Raw genomic sequence first — 20,733 nt, 5'->3', positions numbered from 1 at the left:
ACTGCAGTATATAACAATTAAAGGAGCTATATGTAAGAAATCCGAAGCAAATAGTCGTAAAATCCTCTTGATATGTCACAGAGACTAAGGAATAATGTTCATATAACATACTGATCTCACCGACAACAATAGTACAGCCAGAATATTCGCATTTTAAAAAAAAATTTTACGGTCCACAGATCATCTCAGCATCAGTTACAGTTACGACTGAGCTACAGCAGCACGGCAAGCAGCATTAGCAGTGTCCCGGTACATAGCATTAGCAGCTGGCTCCCCATGAGCTGTATCCCGGCAGCAGCGTTAGCAGTGTCCCGGTACATAGCATTAGCAGCCGGCTCCCCATGAGCTGTATCCCGGCAGCAGCATTAGCAGTGTCCCGGTACATAGCATTAGCAGCTGGCTCCCCATGAGCTGTATCCCGGCAGCAGCATTAGCAGTGTGCCGGTACATAGCATTAGCAGCCGGCTCCTCCTCAGCTGTATCCCAGCAGCAGTGTTAGCAGCAGAGAAGCCGGACTTGTTCCAACGGTCCGCTGGAAAACCGAAGATCAAGGACACGGCGACGCGGCCCTGCCACGGCAGCAGTCTGTGGGCAAACAAATCAGTCTCCAGCATGCCGCTGTCCAGCAACCTCGAATCTGTAGGGGATGGGGGGACGGACACGACTCGCGGCAGTATTTTGAATTTGAGCGCAGTAACCGTTTTGGCCACATTCTTACATACAGCGCCTTTTAGAATGAATAAGCTAAAATGTTGTTGTTTTTTTTTGTTTTCCCAAAAACAATTAACGAGCTGACGGCAGCTAAGCTCGTCACTGTAAGTGCAGTTAAACCTTGTGAGTAAGTAGCCAGTTCTTTATCAGTACATGTGTTTAGCAAGCATGAACATGTAAACATCAATATTTCATTCTGCTCTGTCCACAGTCTCTCATCCACTGCCACTAACATTGTGTTTTACACAAGGACAGCACGCTAGTTCAATGAATTGCAAATTGTTACAGATACAGCTGTCTGTGTACAGACTAACTGAGCTTCTTAAAATCTTAAAATTGGGCAGATAGTTTCAAACTTAGCTGCTGGCTGAGACAAACAGCACCGGCACTGATGTTACCTGCACACACTGAATCACATCAGCAGAGAGGGGGCAGGACAGAGGACAATTTTATGGGCTTATTTTCAAGGGGGGAACTTTGGTTTAAGAAATGTGCACGATAAAATGGGGTGTCTGGAGATTCCTTTCCCAGAAAAAAAATATTTTTACTTCCATTTAGGGACTATGATAACTAAAACAAAATCTTATAAAATAACTTAGCTGATCATTATGCTAAATTCTGTCAGAATAGTTCTAAATATGCTGCTCTTTTGTGGCATTTCCTGGAGTATATCAGAGCAAAACCAGCAGCTAAAATCACATTCTCAGCCAGAATCTGATGATTTTTGTACTTTAAAAAAGCTTTTGAAAGAAGGGGGGATACTCAAGCCCTGTTTCCACCGAGCGGTACGGTTCAGTTCAGTACGCTTTTTTTCTGTTTCCACTGTGACAAGTTGTGGATGGTACCAATAAAACCGTTCCATACTGTCCCCATTTTTGGTCCCCCCTCTGTTGGGGTACCTAACACACAGATCTGGTACTAAAAGGTGGAGCTGTGAACACTGTGTTATCTGCAGTGTTTATATATGTTAATTTCGACTGGGACGGCATATATTCTAATCCTCACTCAGAGAAAAAAAAAGCGTCGTGGAGCGTTGTTCCTGTGGGCTCAAACAACACTAAACCCCTGAGCTTGCTTTAAAAGGACTAAATACACAAACCCTCTATTTTTAAATATCCCATAGAGAGAGACTCTCACTGCAGCCTGTTTTATTTTGTTCTGAAAATGTCAATGTGCAGCCTCGTATTGCAGATGATAAACAAGGTATTACTCAATACATAAGTTGATTACGTGAACACCATCGACACACCGTATGTTTCACTCTAATAACTTTGACCATTACTTTAGTTTGTATATGACATATACTTTTAGGAATAAGTGGAGAAAAAAGCATCGTAGAGCGTTGTTCCTGTGGGCTCCGGCAACACTAAACCCCTGAGCTTGCCTGAGAAGGACTAAATGCACAAACATGCTATTTTTTGATATCCCATCACGACAGACTCTCACTGCATCCTGTTCTGTTTTGTTATGACAATGTCGGCTTGAGGTGCAGACTTCCCTCTGTGTCACCAGTAGTGAGGAAATACAGTGAGTGCTGGACGGAGCAGTGAGTGACAACAACCCCGCCCACATTTAAGAGTACTGTTTGCAGTGGAAACACTAGGGTCTAGGTACCATGTCTGAAGGATTACTTTTGGTTTCAAAGGTACCATACTGAAAGTGTTTGGTGGAAACAGGGCTTAACAGGAAGAATATGTCATAATAAACATCACCTGGCAAGCTGGGTTTGGAAGTGTCATTTTCCCTTTGTGCCTGAACCTTTACTAAAGTGTATTTTGATGATTAAAATAGTGCCCTTAGAGAGAGTTATGCAGAAATTCAATGACTGTACATTTCTGCGTTCTGCTCTAACACACACAGACATTATTTTGTCTCATTATTCACCTTGGGCATAAAGTTGAGACTTCTATTTTTTCAGGCCAGCTGCTCGTATTTTGACTACATTCCTGTTATGTCTGGGTGTGTTTCCAATATGCATCATCCTAAACCTCCAAACCAGATGCATGCAGCATTTTCCCATGGCATCATTTTCCCAGTGGAGTAATCTCAGTCTACATGAAAGTCAGGCACAGTGTTGCCCTGGTTTGATTGACTGTCTTTGCCTTTCCTTTCACAGCATGTAGGCTGCGACAAGGAGGTCGGCTCTTACAAACAAGAGGACAAATGCGGAGTGTGTGAGGGGGACAACTCCCACTGTCGCACCGTGAAGCTGACGCTCACAAAGACACCCAAAAAGAATGGTAATTATCAGCTACGTGGACGCTCAGGCCTGTGCTGAATCAGCAACTGTCATCATTTACACTCTTTCACTCTGCCCCTCCCTACCATAGACCCGTTTTTGTCTTTAAAGGGGGGGGGGGGCAGGGGATCCTTAGGGGGACATAGCATGTCAACAGTGTATTCCCTCAGCACTGTGTGTCTAGTTTTGTAGTCATAAATAACCTCCTTCCTGAAAAGCAAGCATTAAGTTGTTGGTACTAACGGATTCCTTAGGTCTTTTTGTTTGAAATGATACCAGTATCTTCTTGCTAGTTTTAAAACTCAGCTTCTGAAATACAGTAATGTCATCCTGGAGTACTGGAAGAGGTTAAACTCAAAGTCCAGAGGCCTCATGCATGTTCCCAATCTTCTATATTTGACCACAGCTGGTATCCCGCACTGTCATCAAACAAAGGATCAAAACCTTCTGTCTTGATTCAGAAATAATTGGCTGCTATTACAGCCCAGAATAAGTGCCTGCTGCGTAAGGCTCCCAGCTTAACCGTGCCATGTCTCTTTGTCTTGTTAGGAATGCTGAAGATGTTCGACATTCCAATAGGAGCCCGCCACATTGTGATCGAAGAGAACGACACTTCCCCTCATATAATTGGTGAGTGTGTCCCACATCCTTCGTTTCATCTTGTCAAAATCACCCTCGCTGCGCCGATCAGTGCAAGATGAAGTTTTCATGCAGAAAAGGTCTGCGATTGTCAATCACCAGCTGTGTTCTCACGTCTGAATTTGACACTGATGTAGTAGTTAGTTGTAAAGTGAGGAATTCACAGTGCCTTGTGCCTGAAGCTCTGTAAGAACTTTTTTTTCCCTAACAGCTTTTTTACTGAGAACAAGAAATTAATTAGCGTGGCATCTAACAAACAGCATCAATGTGAGAACCTTTATTTTCAACTCTGAAAATCTGACAGACAAAAGCAAATACCACTGTTTTCCTGAGAAGCTGGAGTCTATATCATCGCTCCTGGTGAATTATTATAGTCAGTGCAATTATTGCACATCGCAGGTGCTATTGTGCTGATTTGAAAGGAAAAATAGCTTTCTCATTCATTAGTGACTTTCCATTTGAGCTGAATGTAGATGAGTAGACTTTATCTGCAAATGCAATTTGCAATTTGATATGTGTGAAGTAATGAGAACAAAGCTCTAAAATGTATTCAGGTATGAAAAGATATAACAGACTTGTATCTTTCAGCTTACAATAGCTCTCTGTGCGGCTGACAGTGGTGAGTCAGGATCGCCCTCCCTCCCCTCTCCACTCTTTTCCTCTCTGGCTTTTATTAGCTCATGGGAAGAAGGGATGACACACAACTTGGAGAAATTACCGTTGGCTAACCACAGAGCCAAACATCTCAGAATACATACTGACACGTCCCCTGCCTAAAGGAAAATCTCAGAGTAGTTTGGTGGGGAAGGGGTTGATCATGAATTTCTTTTCAGTTTTTTAGATTTTTAATGAATGAAAAACTACATAATGTGCCCGCAGTCTTTCCCCTACACACATGCATTAAAAAAACTTTTTTTCACTCATTACTGACAGCTGTGAAGAATCAAGTTACTGGAAACTTCATACTGAATGCAAAAAGTGAAGAAGCTGAAACAAAGACCTTCATCGAAAACGGTTTACAGTGGGAGTATTCCAACGATGGTGGGAAGGAGATGCTGAAGACAACTGGTCCTCTGCATGAAGGCATTGTAGTGCTGGTGAGTGGCGTTGTATGTTTCTGTAAACCACTGATATGTTACATTTATGTGTCTGTTTTGTATGTAGCCAATATGTTGAAACTTGACGTTCTTTATCTTCAAATTAATGTTGTTACAACGCTGTGGTTAAGGTGTGGTTAGGTTTAAACACAAAAAACATTCAGTTATGGTTAGGAAAACATCATGTTTTGGTTTAAAATGAAATTTGGTTTATTGCCACCACAGCCACCACTGAAATTGTACCAACGTCCCCTCAAAAATATGCAGTTGTTGTCAGCACAACCAACGTTGGAAATATCACAGAATGACGTTACAAAACCTGGCTGGTCTCAGACAGTGGTCTGCTGCTGGCCTGCTTGAGAGCTGTCACGTCACTGTTGAAGATGTGCTGACGTTGGCTTAAAAAATGCCTAAATGTTATCACCACAACCACTGCTGGAAATGTGCAAATATCACCTCGAATGTTTGGCATTGGCTTGAAAAATACCCGGTTGTTATTGCTATAACCAATGCCAGAAATGTCATGTGGTGACATTCAAAATCATGGCTGGTCTCAAACAGTGGTCTGCTACTGGCCTGCCTGATAGCTGTCCTGTCACCACTGAAAATATGCTGACATTGACTTACAAAATACCTGGTTGTTGTCACAGTAACCACTGCTGGAAATGTGTAAACATCACCTTAAAAAATACCTGGTTGTTGTTGCAACAACCACCGCTAGAAATGTGCCAGCATTGGCTTAGAAAATAGCTGAAGTTGGGTCAGAAAATACCTGGTTGTTGTCACAGTAACCACTGCTGGAAATGTGCAGACATCACCTTAAAAAATACCTAGTTGTTATTGCTACAACCAATGTTGGAAATGTGCAGACATAGCCTTAAAAAATACCCGGTTGTTGTTGCCACAACTACCGCCAGAAATGTGCCAGCATTGGCTTACAAAATACCTAGTTGTTGTCGCCACATTCACTGCTAGAAATGTCATGAAGTGACATTTAAAAACACGGCTGGGCTACAAACAGTGGTCTGCTGCAGGCCTGCTTGACAGCCATCTCGTCAAGCTGGAAATGTGCTGACGTTGGCTCAGAAAATACCTGGTTTTTGCCACAACCACTGCTAGAAATGGGCTGGCGTTGGCTTAAAAAATACTTGGTTGTTGTTGCCACATACACTGCTAGAAATGTGCCAGCTTTGGCTTAAGAAATACCCAATTGTTGTCGCCACATACACTGCTAGAAATGTGCTGACGTTGGCTTAAAAAATACTTGGTTGTCGCCACATACGCTGCTAGAAATGGGCTGGCGTTGGCTTAAAAAATACTTGGTTGTCACCACATACACTGCTAGAAATGGGCTGGCGTTGGCTTAAAAAATACTTGGTTGTCGCCACATACGCTGCTAGAAATGGGCTGGCGTTGGCTTAAAAAATACTTGGTTGTTGTTGCCACATACACTGCTAGTAATGTGCCAGCTTCGGCTTAAGAAATACCCAATTGTTATAGGCACCTACACTGCTAGAAATGTGCTGACGTTGGCTTAAAAAATACCTGGTTGTTGTCACAGTAACCACTGCTAGAAATTTGCTGGTGTTGGCTTAAGAAAATACCCGATTGTTGTCGCCATAACCACTGACATCTAATGTCATTAGATAACATTAAAAAACACAGCTGGTCTACAAACAGTGGTCTGCTGCAGGCCTGCTTGACAGCCGTCTCATCGCCACCAGAAATGTGCTGACGTTGGCTTTGAAAATACCCGTTTTTTGTCACCGTAACCAGTGTTGGAAATGTGCAGACATCACCTTAAAAAATGCCCAGTTGTTGCTGCCACAACCGCCGCTAGAAACTCCTGGCCTGCTTGGCAACCATCTTTGTGCTGATGTTAAAAATAAAAAATACATACCTTAAAAATACCTTGTTGTGGTCGCCACAGACTTGACTGGAGATGTCACTACACATCGTTAAAAAACACGGCTGGTCTCGAACGGTGGTCTGCTGTTGCCTGCTTGGAAATGTCCCAACATTGCCTTAAAAATCTCTCAGTTTCCACAACTACCACGTGAAATGTGCGGGTCCATGTCATTGGTTCGACAGCCCATTGGTTCGACATCCCATTAGTCCGACTGTTCGCGGTGCTGAACGGCGGGCGTATGGTGCACCGCGACCGGCTTGAGGCGGAGCAGGCTCATGGTTTATGTGTTTGTCACTTTCTTTTTCTTTTTAACACACACCATGATCTTTTCCTGACCCTAACCAAGTGGTTTTTGTGCCTAAACCTAACCAGACCTTAACCACAGGGCATCATGATGATTTCGGAACGGACTTCGGAACAATGGGTTTAATATGGTCGGAACAATGGGATGTCGAACCAGTGGGCAGTTCCCAAATGTGCTGCTGTTGCCTAAAAAAGTACCCAGTTGTTGTCGGCACAAAAACTGCTTTAAATGGGCGGACGTGTCATTAAAAAGTGCAGCTGGTCTCTAAAGTGCTTCTCAGGGGTCGTATCTTGTAGGCCTCAGGCCATTAACCATCTCCCTTACCCCTCTCCTGATGCTCATACAGTTACTTCAGAAACATTGATATGATACTATGGAACAAATTAATGTTATGTATCTGTTTCTCAGATATGTACAATAGATGTCAATGGGTTTTTTTCAGCAACTGGGCTCAAGGGGGACGGATACAAAATCATCACTATTTTCTTTTTCCAGAGTTTCATTGGTTTTTTTTAAAAAAAACTTTCTTCACCTTGTTGCAGGTCATACCCCAGGAAGAGGACACGAAGATCAGCCTAACGTATAAGTACATCATACATGAGGACCTTTTACCGCTTATAATGAACAACAATGTCCTTCTGGCTGAACTGGATACCTATGAATGGGCACTGAAGAGCTGGTCTCAGTGCTCCAAACCCTGTGGGGGAGGTCAGTAAGTGTATGTTTGAATCACAAGCAATTAAAGCTGGAGCTGGAGTCAAAGCTCAGTATGTGTTCAGAAAACCGCAAAGATGAATCTATTCTAGTGTTGGTGAGGTTATTTCCACCACGCTCTTGTTGGTCTACAGCAGACATGGTTACTGACTGAATGACTCTATCAGTGGATTCATAGAAAATGTTTTGAAAATGAATCGTTCTTCTCTGTTTTTAGTCATTATAAAGGAAATATCTTATGAATTTTTCTCGTTGGACAGACAAAACACTCAATTTAAAAGCCAAAATTAAAATCACATTGGACTCCAGGAAGTTGAAATGGGCATTTTTGAACTATTTCCTGACATTTACACGAAATAATAAATACAGTAATTAACAAAAAGGTCAATCAGTAATCAGTAAAGTTGTAGCCCCAGTTTTTAAAGAGATGGATGATAGATTTATGTATGTAACTGTACTATATGTCTGTATAAGCATGCTGGAAGATTGATTTTGTACGCTTTCCATCCTTCAGGCATCCAGTACACAAAATATGGATGCAGGAGGAAGAGTGACAGCCGTTTGGTGCATCGAAACTTTTGTGAAACCAGCAAAAAGCCCAAACCCATCCGCAAACGCTGCAATGTTCAAGAATGCAGCCAGCCCACGTAAGTGTCCCCCAGCTATAGAGGGCTATATTTTCAGTCTAGTGCAGCATTAAAACTTTAATGGCTTTGCCTCCATATGTTCAATTCTGGACCATTCGATAAGCAGAGGAAAATGTAATTGCTGTGTGGCATGAAAGCCTTTTTTCAAAGAGCCTGCTGTGTTGACAGGTGGGTGGTGGAGGAGTGGAGTCCCTGCAGTAAGACCTGCGGGAAACTTGGTTATCAAACCAGAGTGGTGCAGTGCATGCAGGCGCTCCACAACGGCACCAACAGGCCCGTCCACAGCAAACACTGCCTCGAGGACCGGCCGGAGATAAGGAGGGCCTGTAACCACACCATATGCCCTGCCCAGTGGAGGACAGGGGCGTGGTCTCAGGTGAGTCCAGATGACAGCCAGCTGTATCAGCAAGTTCAAACTTAAGCTCGCTGTAAATGTTTACCAAGTGAAGATTTAAAGGGACAGTTCACCCCAAGATCAAAAATACATATTTTTCCTTGTACCTGTGGTGCTATTTATCAGATTGTTTTGGTGTGTGTCTGCCTTCTCTCGAATAAAATGGAACTAGATTGAACTCAGCTTGTGGTGCTCAAAGTGTCAACAGCAATGTCTCTTTACAGAAATCACGACCTGGTTACTCAAAATAATCCACAGACCTGGCTGTGAGCAGTTTCATGTAGGAACTATTTTCTTTCTACCAAACTACACCCACCAATTGCATCACCACGCAGAAGAGAGCGTGCACGTACTTATGATGAGAGGCTCGTGCTCATGACAGCGCGAGATAAAAACATTATTGACATCCTCCTCGGCTGAGCTGTAACCCTAGCTATATCAGTGATGCCAGGGGAGCTAGCAGTAGATGCACTTCCTTCTAAGCGGTCATAGTTCCTCCACATGCTTAGTACATGTTGTATCAGTTGGTTGCAGTCTGCAACCTTACCACTAGATGCCACTAAATCCTACCCACTAGACCTTTTAGTTACATAGGTAGGGTAGGAATTTGGCATAAACAATCTTAACAATCTTTAAACCTATTTTTGTTACACTCTGCTGGAGTAGAGTTCACAGAGTGTTAAGCTGACAAATCCACGCATTTAAATCCACGCCATGATCTTCTGAGCTGCTCTAACTGCGAATCAAGGATCCCCAGCAATGCAAAGTAAATATTGTCTTCAATACTCTGAATAGAAAATTTGATCAATTATATTAGATTTCTTAAGGGAATAGTAAAGATTTGGGACTTTTGAGAAAACATCTGGGGCTCCAAGGGCCACTCCCCGGCTCTGCCTCGGTCACCAAGATGTTGCTTAAGTTTTAATGCTGCAACCTTATTTAGTAGAACAGCTTTCACGAGTTTGAAACTTGCTAGTTGCTTTAAATTAGGAAGGACTTTACACACAAACTTAGCGATGGATTTACGACCAGCTGGTGAATTGTTTGCCCTCTAAGTGCAGTTCGTTTGGGCAGGTGTGAACACAGCAATCACACATGTGCGCACCAAAGCAACCGGACCAAGACCTTCTTGAAGAGGTGGAACTTTCTCGCACAAAGTATTTTATCTGGTCCGCTTGTAAATGCTGCTTTGACAACACGAACCAACTCTAGGCAATTATACAACTTTGTAACAAAATTAGTCCCTGATACAGACCAAAGCGAGACAACTCTAGGTCTGAAAGCATCCTTAGTCCTGGTCTCAAATTCAGTCAGTATTAACTTAATGGAAGACTGGTAGAGTAACACCTTTGCAAATTTTCATAGCATAGCAATGATCTTATGACAAGTTTAACAATATAGAATGATAGCAGCACTTTATTAGTTCTAGGTGTGAATATTGTATAACATGAAAACTGACATAAACATGCAATAAACAAAAGAATTGTTTACTTAACTGACTCTCAACCTGACTCTGTTTACAGTGACATGTCATATCAGTCTTAATGTTCTAACACAAGTGAACTCTCTTGGATCCATGTGTCAAGATTTAATTAGTGTATGCGATAGGCTCTGACGTGTCACTAATCATTTCATCATTCTGAAGTAAAGTGTCACTACAGTTGCTATTGTTTTAACTCGTTTGTGTTTGTGTATTTGTGTGTGTTGGTGGCGTGGCAGTGTTCAGTGACCTGTGGCGAAGGGATTCAGCAAAGGCAGGTGGTTTGCAAGGCCAGCGACAACACCCTCGGAGAATGTGAGGGCGAGAAGCCGGAGACAGTTCTTATCTGCAAACTAAGTTCTTGTCCAGGTGAGATCACCCTGCATGTGATTAGGGAACAATATAGACCAATTTACCATTTTGCTTGTCTTATTAACGCTGTTGGAGAAGCTGCCTCCGCATGTTCGAGTCATTTCCTTTTCATTGTGGATGCAGAAAAAGTGAAGAACTGGAACAGACGCCTGTACATTTTTACTACTTGTGGTAGGTCAATGCCTGCTGCATAATACACTCCCACTCACCATCACCTAGGGATGCCATTTAGAAATCATTTTGAGCCTGAATAACCTTCTGTGGCTTGTATGATGAATGACACCAGCAAGTCCTTAATGTCCCTTTAAAGAAAAAGAGCTTTTGGAATACATCATGAAAACTGAGAGATATTCAGCCTCTGTGTCATAACATTTCTCCACTTTTACCCTCCTGCAGCTTCTCCAAAAAGAAAGTTCTGTTTTCTTACTGTAGAGGTTCTTGAGAGATTTTCTTGGGTCTCGTGGTAGCTGTTTTGCAGTACTTGAGATCGGTCTTGGTCTCAAGATTGCTTTCTGAAGGACTTAAGCCCAGTTTCCACCAAACACTTTCAGCATGGTACCTTTGGAACCAACAGTAACCCTTCAGACATGGTACCTAGACAATAGCGTTTCCACCACAAACAGCACTCTTTCATGTGGGTGGGGTTGTTGTCACTCGCTGCTCCGTGCAGCACTCACTGTATTTCCTAGTTATTGATGACACAGATGCAAGTCTGCGCCTCGTTTATCGTCCACAGAACGAGGCTGCATGCCGACATTTTCAGAACAAAATAAAACAGGCTGCAGTGAGAGTCTGTCGAGATGGGATATTAAAAAATAGCATGTTTGTGCATTTAGTCTTTCACAGGCAAGCTCAGGGGTTTAGTGTTGCCGGAGCCCACAGGAACTACGCTCCACGATGCTTTGTTTTTCTCCACTCATTACTAAAAGTATATGTCATATACAAACTAAAGTAATGGTCAAAGTTATTAGAGTGAAATATAAGGTGTGTCAATGGTGTTCACGTAATCAGCTTATGTATTGAGTAACAAATGTTCCACCTTAAAAGTCGCTGGCTTTCAGCTCTGTGAATTAAGTTATTTTTGCTCAGACTCCAGCTGCTGCAAGAGGCAGCAAAACATCCTTTCATTTTATAGTTACAGTTTACTAATAAAACCCTCCACAGTGTGAACAGTGGTTACATGAGCCTCAAAACCAGCCACAACTCAGCCCTGAGCAGAGTGACCGTCCTCTATTGACCAATCAACAGACTGCAGTGTTCACAGCTCCACCTTTTAGTACCAGATCTGTGTGCTAGGTACCCCAACAGAGGGGGGACCAAAAATGGGGACGGTACACAACAGTTCCATTGGTACCATCCACAACTTTTCACAGTGAATAAAAAGCATACCGAACTGAACTGAACAGTACTGCTCCTTGGAAACAGTACTTTAGTCTCTTCTCTGACTTAACTACATTTGTACTCAGTCTTGTCTCAGTGACAAAGAGGACTCAGGATTTTATTTCACAATGAGTCAAGAGAACAGCTGTGGGAATATGACTACATCGCCTGCAGAAAAGGAGTGTTGAATAAATGGCTCAGTTGATTTAAGCCTCTTAGTGTTTGCTTGTATTTGTTTGCTCATAGAAAACAAAGGGAAATTCCCACAGATAAAATCCATCTCTGTAATGCCTTTTGATTATTCTATTAAGACATTTGGTATAACACACTTACTAGGGCTGCACCCGACTAAGAATTATGCCAGTCAAATCAGTTCTTCATATGCAGTTTTAAAGTTTGAATGTGCTCAGTGAGAAGTTCAGTGTGACAGCAGCATTACTCAATATCGTAAACAATCTAACTGTGTTAATAACAGATCAGGAATGTGCAACATTTTTTGCTTACACTAGATTTCAAATCAAAGCCAGAGACTGCAGTGAAATTGCATTGTAAATTCACCACTTCTAAGCAGAAGAGAGAAGATAATGTCATCTCGGAAAGTCTCCCTTGTGCTGTACGTTGCATCGTGTCTGCTGCAGCCTCTACATAGAGTATTGTGAGAGACAAGAGCGCTCAATCTGCAGCAAAATCTGGGGACCTGGGGCCTCATTTATAAAGCTTGCTTACGCACAAAACGGGGCTTGAAAGTGGTGTACGCCACTTACCACGCAAAAGTTGTGATTTATAAAAATAAACTTGGCGGGAGAATGTGCGCACCTGTAAACACACTCTGAGTCATGCGTGCGCACATTTTGGAGATACTGGGAAGTGGCGACGCAGACGCTGAGGTGGAGAAGTGGAGTCGGATTTTTATTGATGTCTCACACAAATTTAATGTCACGCTATATCCACCTTAGATCCACGTTATCATTGAAATTAAATCCAGCAGCCTAATTTGCGCTTGGAGTGAGTTTTAATTGTTTCATAAAAACGTTGTAAAATCCAACTCAAATCCTGAATTGAAATTCTTTCTAAATACGTATTTAATCCGCACTGCCTCTAACGTCTCATTGTCCACTCTGTGAGCACAGGAGGGGGAGAGGATGGCGCGACTGCATGGAATATATTTATTTATTTAGCTAAATATTTCCAGTGCATTTATCATGTCTCGAAATACAGCCATTAAGCACAACCGTTACACTCATTTCATCAGCCCTACTTAGACATGTGCTGTTCATGACAAAACCTGCATGAAGAAACATGTTCGCCTATTACACTTTCATCTTTGAATTGTATTTCAAATTACACGTTGTATTTTGGGACAGGGATACCACTGGTTCATGCTGTAATTCAGGCCGGGTGTCTGATCAGACTAATTGCCATAAACATATAAATACTGCGGTGACCCTCGTGCGTAATTGCGCAAGATGGCACTGTCTGTGCAGTCCCACAGACACAGCTGACAGCATCAGCAGCGTTGATGTGTTGCCACTTTATTTCGCTTTCTTGTATTAGTGATCCCGCTGCTGTGGCTACCAAATAAAATCTTTCTTCAGTCCTCCACCTCCCGTTAAAGCAGGGGTGGGCAATTAATTTTTAAAAGGGGCCACATAAGAAAACTGAGTTGTGTTGGAGGGCCGAACCAACAATAACTTGAACTTAATTCTGCTCAGTATTAATTTTCCCCATTGTAAAAAGCATTAAATTATATATTTTTGATTAGTTACTACTGGTATTCAGAAGAATAAGGATATTCTGTAAATATTTATATAAATATATGAAATTGTGGTGTAGGAAAATACTCCTATAGAAGTAATAAACAGTAAAAACAATAATTGCATCAGTGTTTCATTTTATTTTTAACATGTTAATCTCCCCAAATACTGAAAAGGTGTTTTACAGTATGTTAAAGATAAGCAACTGTCAACTTCATGCAAAAAGCAATAAATGCTTTTAATGTTTTACAGTTCATTTTACTTGTTCAGTGGGAAAAATCCAGCCTGCTCTGGGCTTGAACAAGTGCATTGAAATCTGGCTGAATGTCTGAGGTGGATATGTGAAGGACAACTGAGAGGTGGTCATCAGTGATAGAGGATCTGCATCTGGATTTGTTGAACTTCATCACTGAGAATGTCTGTTCACATACGTAGGTAGATCCAAAGAGGACTAGAATCTTCTGAGCATGCCTCCTCATGTGTGGAAAGTTCTCCTCTTTGAGGGAATAGTAGAAGTCAAGCAGTGAGACTGACCTAAAGTGCTCTGCCAGAAGTGTGTCAGACTGAAGGTCAATCAGTTCCATCTGAACATCACTGGGTGCATTCTCCACACTGCAGGTGAAGGGAGAAGAAACCATGTGCATTTCACTCTAAACTATTTTGAAGTCCTGAAATCGCCTTGAAAACTCACCATGCAGTGCTTCTAACATGGATGAGTACTTGTCGAGGTGATCAGCTGATTTTGTGGCTTCCTTCAGTGTTGGCAAGTGGGTGAGAATGTTGTCCTTCATTTGGCTTGAGAGAAGCTGCAACTTCCTCATGAAAGCCTTTACTGCGCTGTACATTTCATGTACAAAAAGGCCTCTGCACTGCAGTTTGACATTTAGTTCATTCATTAGTGCCGTCACATCTACAGCAAAACCAAGGTCTGCAATCCAGTCTGCATCTGAAAGCTGTGGAATGTCATTTCCTTTCTTCACACAGAACTCGTGAATCTCTTCTCTCAGGTCCCAGAAACTTTTCAGTACTTTGCCCAGGCTGAGCCACCTGACAGCTGTGTGGAAGCCTATGTCACGATGTTCAGTCTCGCTTTCCTCCAAAAGTGAAACAAACTGTCTGTGATTCAGTGCTCTTGCCCTGATGAAGTTAACTGTTTTAGTTACAACATCAACAACATTTTTAACACTGACTTACACAACACTTCCTGATGTATAATACAATGCAAAAATGTCAATTTCTGCTCAGGGTTCATTTCTGTCACTTTATCCTGCATTCTCTTCAAAAGTCCAACATTTTTCCCCGTCAGATTTGGACAACCATCCGTTGTCACACCTGCCAGCTTGTCCCATTTTGGTCCCAACTTGTCCAAACATGCATTTACCTCCGTGAATAAATCACTCCCGGTTGTTGTCCCTTTCATTGACTGCATGGCTGCCAGCTCCTCCGTGATTTTAAAGTCCGCAGATATCCCACGTATGAAAATGAGTAGCTGGGCAGTGTCACGTACATCGCAGCTCTCATCCAAAGCCAGGGAAAAATAGTCGAAGCTGACCGCGCTGTTCTTCAGCTGAAGTTCCAGATTCCCCGCGATGTCCTCAACCCTCCTCGTTACAGTCTGTCGTGAGAGAGGCACGTTCTCAAAAGCTCCCTTTTTCTCCAGGCATATTAGGGCGGCAGAGTCCAACAAACACTCCTTGTGGGATATGACATAACTTGTCTTGACAGCTGCATCTCTGGATGTGCAAAGTTTAGTAAAAAGTCCTTGTTGGTTTTGCAGCTTAGCTAGCAAAGCATCCGACTCCCTTGCGCGCTCTTGATCAGACAAGTTCTTGTATTTCTCCTCGTGTTTAGTCACGTAGTGGCGATTCAAATTGTAATCCTTGAACACGGCAACCTGTACACCACAAACTAAGCACATGGCTTTTCCTTTGACTTCTGTAAATAAATATTTAGCAGTCCACGTCTTGTTGAAAACGCGGCATTCTGTATCAATTTTTCTCTTTTTGCCGTGGGCTGACATGTTGAGGGCTAGCTTACCAGCATCACATGTAGCTGTTCGCCTACGCATGTGCGTCACTACGTAAATATATATAAAAAAAAAAAAAACAACGGCAATCTTTTCAAAATAAAAGCAACACAGCCGTATTTCATGCACAGCATAAATAGGCCTATTTTTTGATTTATGTTTTAATTTACTTGACCTCACGCGGGCCAGATAGGGACAGCCAACGGGCCGGATGTGGCCCGCGGGCCGTAAAATGCCCAGGTCTGATTGAGAGGAATCTGTTTTCTAGAATTTGTTTTCTGGTACGTATACTCCACGTTTTATTGTAAACGTGTAATGCAGTGAGGGACTCGCACTGGTCTGGTCGTGTTCTCAACCCCTCAGTCTTGTTTCAGTCTCGATACAGTCTGATCTTGGTCCTGTTGAGGTGTTCTTGTCTACAACACTGGTTCATACGTAGGAATTTTATTGACCTTCTTTTGTCCTCCGCTCCAGGGCAGCCAGTGTCTCCTCTCACTGTCGAAACAATGGAAAACTCCACAATAAAAGACGAAGCCGTACACCAAAGGGCTCCTGAAAACCCTGTCCACAAAATCTCTTCAAGTAAGTCAATATATAATTTGTTTCAGAATCTAAACCTCCACAGTAGAAATGTTTTTGTGTTTCAGTCCTCTGAGTGATGTCCTCTCCCCTCTTGTCACCAGATGAGCCATGTCTGGGGGATAAATCAATTTTCTGTCAGATGGAGGTTCTTGCCCGATATTGCTCCATCCCTGGATATAATAAGCTTTGCTGTGAGTCTTGCAACAAGAAAGAAAACCTCGCCACACATGCTCCTGACCTCCATAGCACCCCATTGGCCTCAGTTGAACACGAGACCTCCACTCCTTCTCACCCTGCATCACCCAAGGCTCCTCCACCTGCTACGACCAAGAGCCCACTGCAAACCACTAAAGCCATTGGCAGATGGCTGCGCTCCACTGCCCCGGTGCCAACCACAGCTGCTGCTGCTGCTGAAGCTGAAGCTGAAGCTGAAGCCTCGCCATCCACAGGTGCTGCTCCGCCCCAGGGTCCCACCAGCGACTCCCTCCTCACAGCTGGGAAAGGAGACTCAGACCCGGGGCCTCTTCTACCTCCAGGGCCTCCACGGCCCACAGCAGACTCCAGTGGAGGTGCCTCTAAAGAGCACAGTCCAAACAGCACTTTAGGCCCAGTCGCTGCCAGGTCAAGAAGGGACGATTTAGGATCTGAGAGGGACTCGAGTCACAGAACCCTGTCAGCTCAGAAATGAACAGTGAGCGATGTTGTGAACGTGCTGCTCAGTGAGACGGTCTCGTACATCAGCTCACCCTTTGCAGCATCTCATAGACTCGCAGTCAGGCTGCGGATATTTTCTTTCTTTTTTTTTTTTACAAAGATTTTTTTTTTTCCATGCCAGTGAACTTAGACCAGACCAGCGATGGTTACCTCATCAAAACTCCAGAGTGATCTGTGCACAGTGTCGCTCTGCCCTCTGTGCTTCAAATATGAAACGGACGAAAAAAAAAGTTGTCAGGTGCTGTAAACTAAAATGACTACAAGACGTGTTTAAAATGTGATGACTGCATTGCTACATTCATGTTTTTATCTGTGTACAGTTGTGTAATCCTGTTTTTTTTCAAGTGCATTAGAACTACTATTGAACTTGTATTGTGAACATGTGAGGAGAGGTCAAAGGCCATGGTTTTGGAGGTGCACGTGTCAACTGTGGAGGCTAGAGTGTGCCGCCTGAATAATTATAGACCCTGCCGTTTGTTAAATAATAATTCAGTGTTACAGTGCTAAGTTATTTAAGATATAGTGAGTAACATTTATAAAATAACCATTCCTCATATTTAATGCAAGTGTCCCTATATCCTGACTAGGGACTTCATTTTCAGAATATTTTGCTTTTGATAGCCCAACACACATCAGCTGGTAATTAATCTGGTAATTTCTGAGAAGAAAATGCAAAATGACGTGAAATACAAGGAGACCTTGCTTTTAGTTTGGAGCTAGTTTTAGCTAGCTTTAGCACTGCATTTCAAAGCGCCATCCATTTAGAGGTGGTAAAATTAAAAAAAAAAAAAAGTGATGTAAATGTCTTACCTTTTATTTTATTTTGTGTTGGCTGTGTTAACAGACAGACAGCCAATTACTTTAACATGAGGAAAACAAAGTGCCCACTTCACCTCTGGTCTCCACTGGTTAGCTAACATTAGCTTTAGCCGCTCGACACTGTGCACCGGCCCGCTTGGGTGGGAGCTAGCTGGCAACGGCTACGTTGCTGCAAACACATGGTAACCACCCTCTGGTCACCCCACAGGTAGCCCCTGTGAAAAAGTGGCTTCATTTTGAGCAGCAAACCACCTTAACATTGTCAACTATGTTAGCACCACTAGCGATGCTGACACTGCTTACAGTGCTAACAGCAATAAAATAGTTAACATTCCTAAAAGAGATTTGCGGCTAAAAATTTGGGCCACTTGCTCACCACGGCGTTCTGGGGGAGACTGGAGGGTGGGCACAATGTCTCCACAGCACTGCTAGCAGTAATCACCGAATGAGCGGCACCTCTAACTAAGCTGGTGCGCTATACAGAGCGGCTAAGGTTAGCTAACCAGTGGCGACCTAAAGGTGAGCGTTGGGCACTATATTCACGCTGGTTAACGTGGCTAGGCGGCTGTCTATCTCCCACCAAATCTGGATGGTTTGCAGTGCAGTAAACTGAAGAGATATTTTTGGCAGTTAACCAATTAACAGTTAACCATTGACATCCCTAATCCTGACAGTAGTGCATGAGACAGATATTCTGTGATAAAACATGGTCCTCCTCCTGCTCCTGGTTCCTGTCATGGCATATGCAACAATCTCCAACTGGTGGGCGGTGCTGAATCTTCGGCTCAACTGTTGTCAACATGGCGGCCTGGTCACAAAAGCCCTGTTTCCAATTCTTTCGGTATGGTACCTTTGGAGCCAAAGGTAACCCTTCAGACATGGTACCTAGACCTTAGGTCCGTTTAGTGTTTCCACCGCAAACTCTTTCACGTTTATCGTCCACACAACAGGTTGCACACCGACATTTTCCGAGCAAAATAGAAGAGGCTGCAGTGAGAGTCTCTCTCCATGGGATATTTAAAAATAGCGTGTCTGTGCATTTAGCCCTTCTAAGGCAAGCACAAGCGTTTAGTGTTGCTGGTGCGCTTTTTTTAGTTTAGTTCACATAATCTGGTCAAAATTAATATATATTTTTTTAAATGCTTGAAGATCCACTCATTACTAAAAGTGTAAGTCGTCCAAGAGAGACAATAAAAACTAGAGCAATGGTCGAAGTTGTCATAGTGAAATTTAGGTGCGCTGATGAATTCACGTCGTCAACTCATACATTGAGTAACATAACAAGTAAACTTTCCACCTTAAAAGTTGCCGGCGGTCGGACTAAAATGGAAACGGAACAAAAGCGTACCAAACTGAACTGTATCCTACTGCTACCGTACTGCTTGGTGGAAACGGGGCTAAACTTTCTCATTTTACAGCTAAACAGTACACTAAAATATGTCTCAGAAACAGAATCTTGGTTCATATTTGCTCAGCCCTGCCTTGTGTGACAATTTGACCGCAGTGATTGACATGACTGACCCCTCAGCTCTGATTGGTTGTTTTTGTCCAGCTGCGGTGGATCCATGCAAATGCCATTAGCAGCACTAGGAGGAGGTAAAGGAATGTGATGTTTTATACAGATAATGTGTCTCATGTGTCAGGATGTAGTGACAATTTCATTAGATAGGACAAAACGTTCTTTTAGAAAAGTTACAGACAACAGCTTTAACTGGGTTAATTTGAAAATATAGATGATTATTATAGATTAAAAATGTAATTTCTGATTTTAAGAACTGATATAAATTGAAAGTAGAATGGAAAAAAATATTTAACTTTCTGTTGTTCCCTGTACTTATGTCTCTCACAGTCTATTGTCCATTGAGATCCAACCCACAGAACAATGACAGGAACTCATGGGCTGAGCAGAGGGTGGCAACAGAGTGCATTACATAACATGACACATGTGCTTTCAGCTTCCTTGCTGAAAGTTAGATGAGAAAATCAGTACCAGCCTTATTTGTGCAATAACTGTGGAGCTAGAGACAGGAGGTTGTTAGCGTAGCATGAAGTCTGGAAGCGGGGAGAGACAGCTTTATTCATTATAGAAATGCACATGACTTTTAAATCTATCTAACTGATTATAATAATCTATAATTATTCCCATGGCACACTCCACACTCCATAGCCATCACTCCTGGCAGGGAGCCTCGTCGCTTCTCTGTCTCCGGTGCTCTTATTTTGTTGTTTGCTCCAACGTATCGGTGATTTTCCTCACTGGTAATAAAAAAAAAAAATCATGACTGTCTGCAAACCAACCCCACTGTAGCATGCCTTCTGTCTGCCTTTGTGGAAGTCAGTCACGTAACGGTTTAAAAACAAAAAAAAAGATTCAAGAAAAAAGCTCATTATCTTTTTGTAACTGATATATTTTTCAGATAATAATGTATATAATGTAAATTTCAAGTTATGGAAAGAAATTAACAGGCAAGAATTGAATGGAAAGTTTGTCGCAATTGTTAAAAAAAAAAAAAAAAGTCCAGGCGATGCTGTAAGTCTACAGACTGTGGTTGGTTATACTGTTAAACCATTCCGGCATTGCAGTTCATAACATCATTATGTTTATTGTATAGTTCTTGTATATATGAACGTGAATGAAAGCTTTAAATGTTAATATTTATTGAATTTTTAAGTGGTATGGAGAACAAAGTAAAACACGTTTGAAAGAACTGAGATTCTTGTCAATTCACTTTCCTCTATTTAGCCTCCATTGACTCTTGTTGTGTTTATCTTATTATTCCATTAGGAGGTTGACGAGCACAACTTAATTGAGTACATCTTTTTAAATGAGTGTCCTTGAAGCAAAACCTCATAGTCACTGATGCATTCAGTCTGAATTGAGTCATGTAGATTTAGTGTATATGACCTGACAGGATGCACCTGTTTATGTATTGCTAACAAATGTGCTATTCA

General features: G+C 42.4%; 1 protein-coding gene and 1 pseudogene across 2 annotated transcripts in view; one reads left to right on the top strand and one right to left on the bottom strand.

The window, feature by feature from the left end:
* Positions 1-20,489, top strand: part of adamts14 (ADAM metallopeptidase with thrombospondin type 1 motif, 14) — a 95,027-nt gene extending 74,538 nt beyond the window's left edge. For both annotated transcript variants that reach the window (XM_033611365.2, XM_033611364.2), the window contains exons 14-22: positions 2,828-2,951; positions 3,500-3,580; positions 4,523-4,686; positions 7,442-7,607; positions 8,128-8,260; positions 8,429-8,636; positions 10,374-10,503; positions 16,141-16,248; positions 16,350-20,489. In XM_033611365.2, the coding sequence (XP_033467256.1) occupies positions 2,828-2,951; positions 3,500-3,580; positions 4,523-4,686; positions 7,442-7,607; positions 8,128-8,260; positions 8,429-8,636; positions 10,374-10,503; positions 16,141-16,248; positions 16,350-16,936 (1,701 nt within the window). In that variant the 3' untranslated portion in view covers positions 16,937-20,489. The remainder of the gene's footprint in view (positions 1-2,827; positions 2,952-3,499; positions 3,581-4,522; positions 4,687-7,441; positions 7,608-8,127; positions 8,261-8,428; positions 8,637-10,373; positions 10,504-16,140; positions 16,249-16,349) is intronic.
* Positions 14,146-15,558, bottom strand: LOC144459459 (general transcription factor II-I repeat domain-containing protein 2A-like; annotated as a pseudogene).
* Positions 20,490-20,733: the final 244 nt, after the last annotated feature.

This window comes from Epinephelus lanceolatus, chromosome 21, assembly GCF_041903045.1.
Source record: "Epinephelus lanceolatus isolate andai-2023 chromosome 21, ASM4190304v1, whole genome shotgun sequence".
NCBI lineage: Eukaryota > Metazoa > Chordata > Actinopteri > Perciformes > Serranidae > Epinephelus > Epinephelus lanceolatus.
Note: the sequence above shows the minus strand (reverse complement) of the source record. Positions and strands in the feature narration are given on the sequence as shown.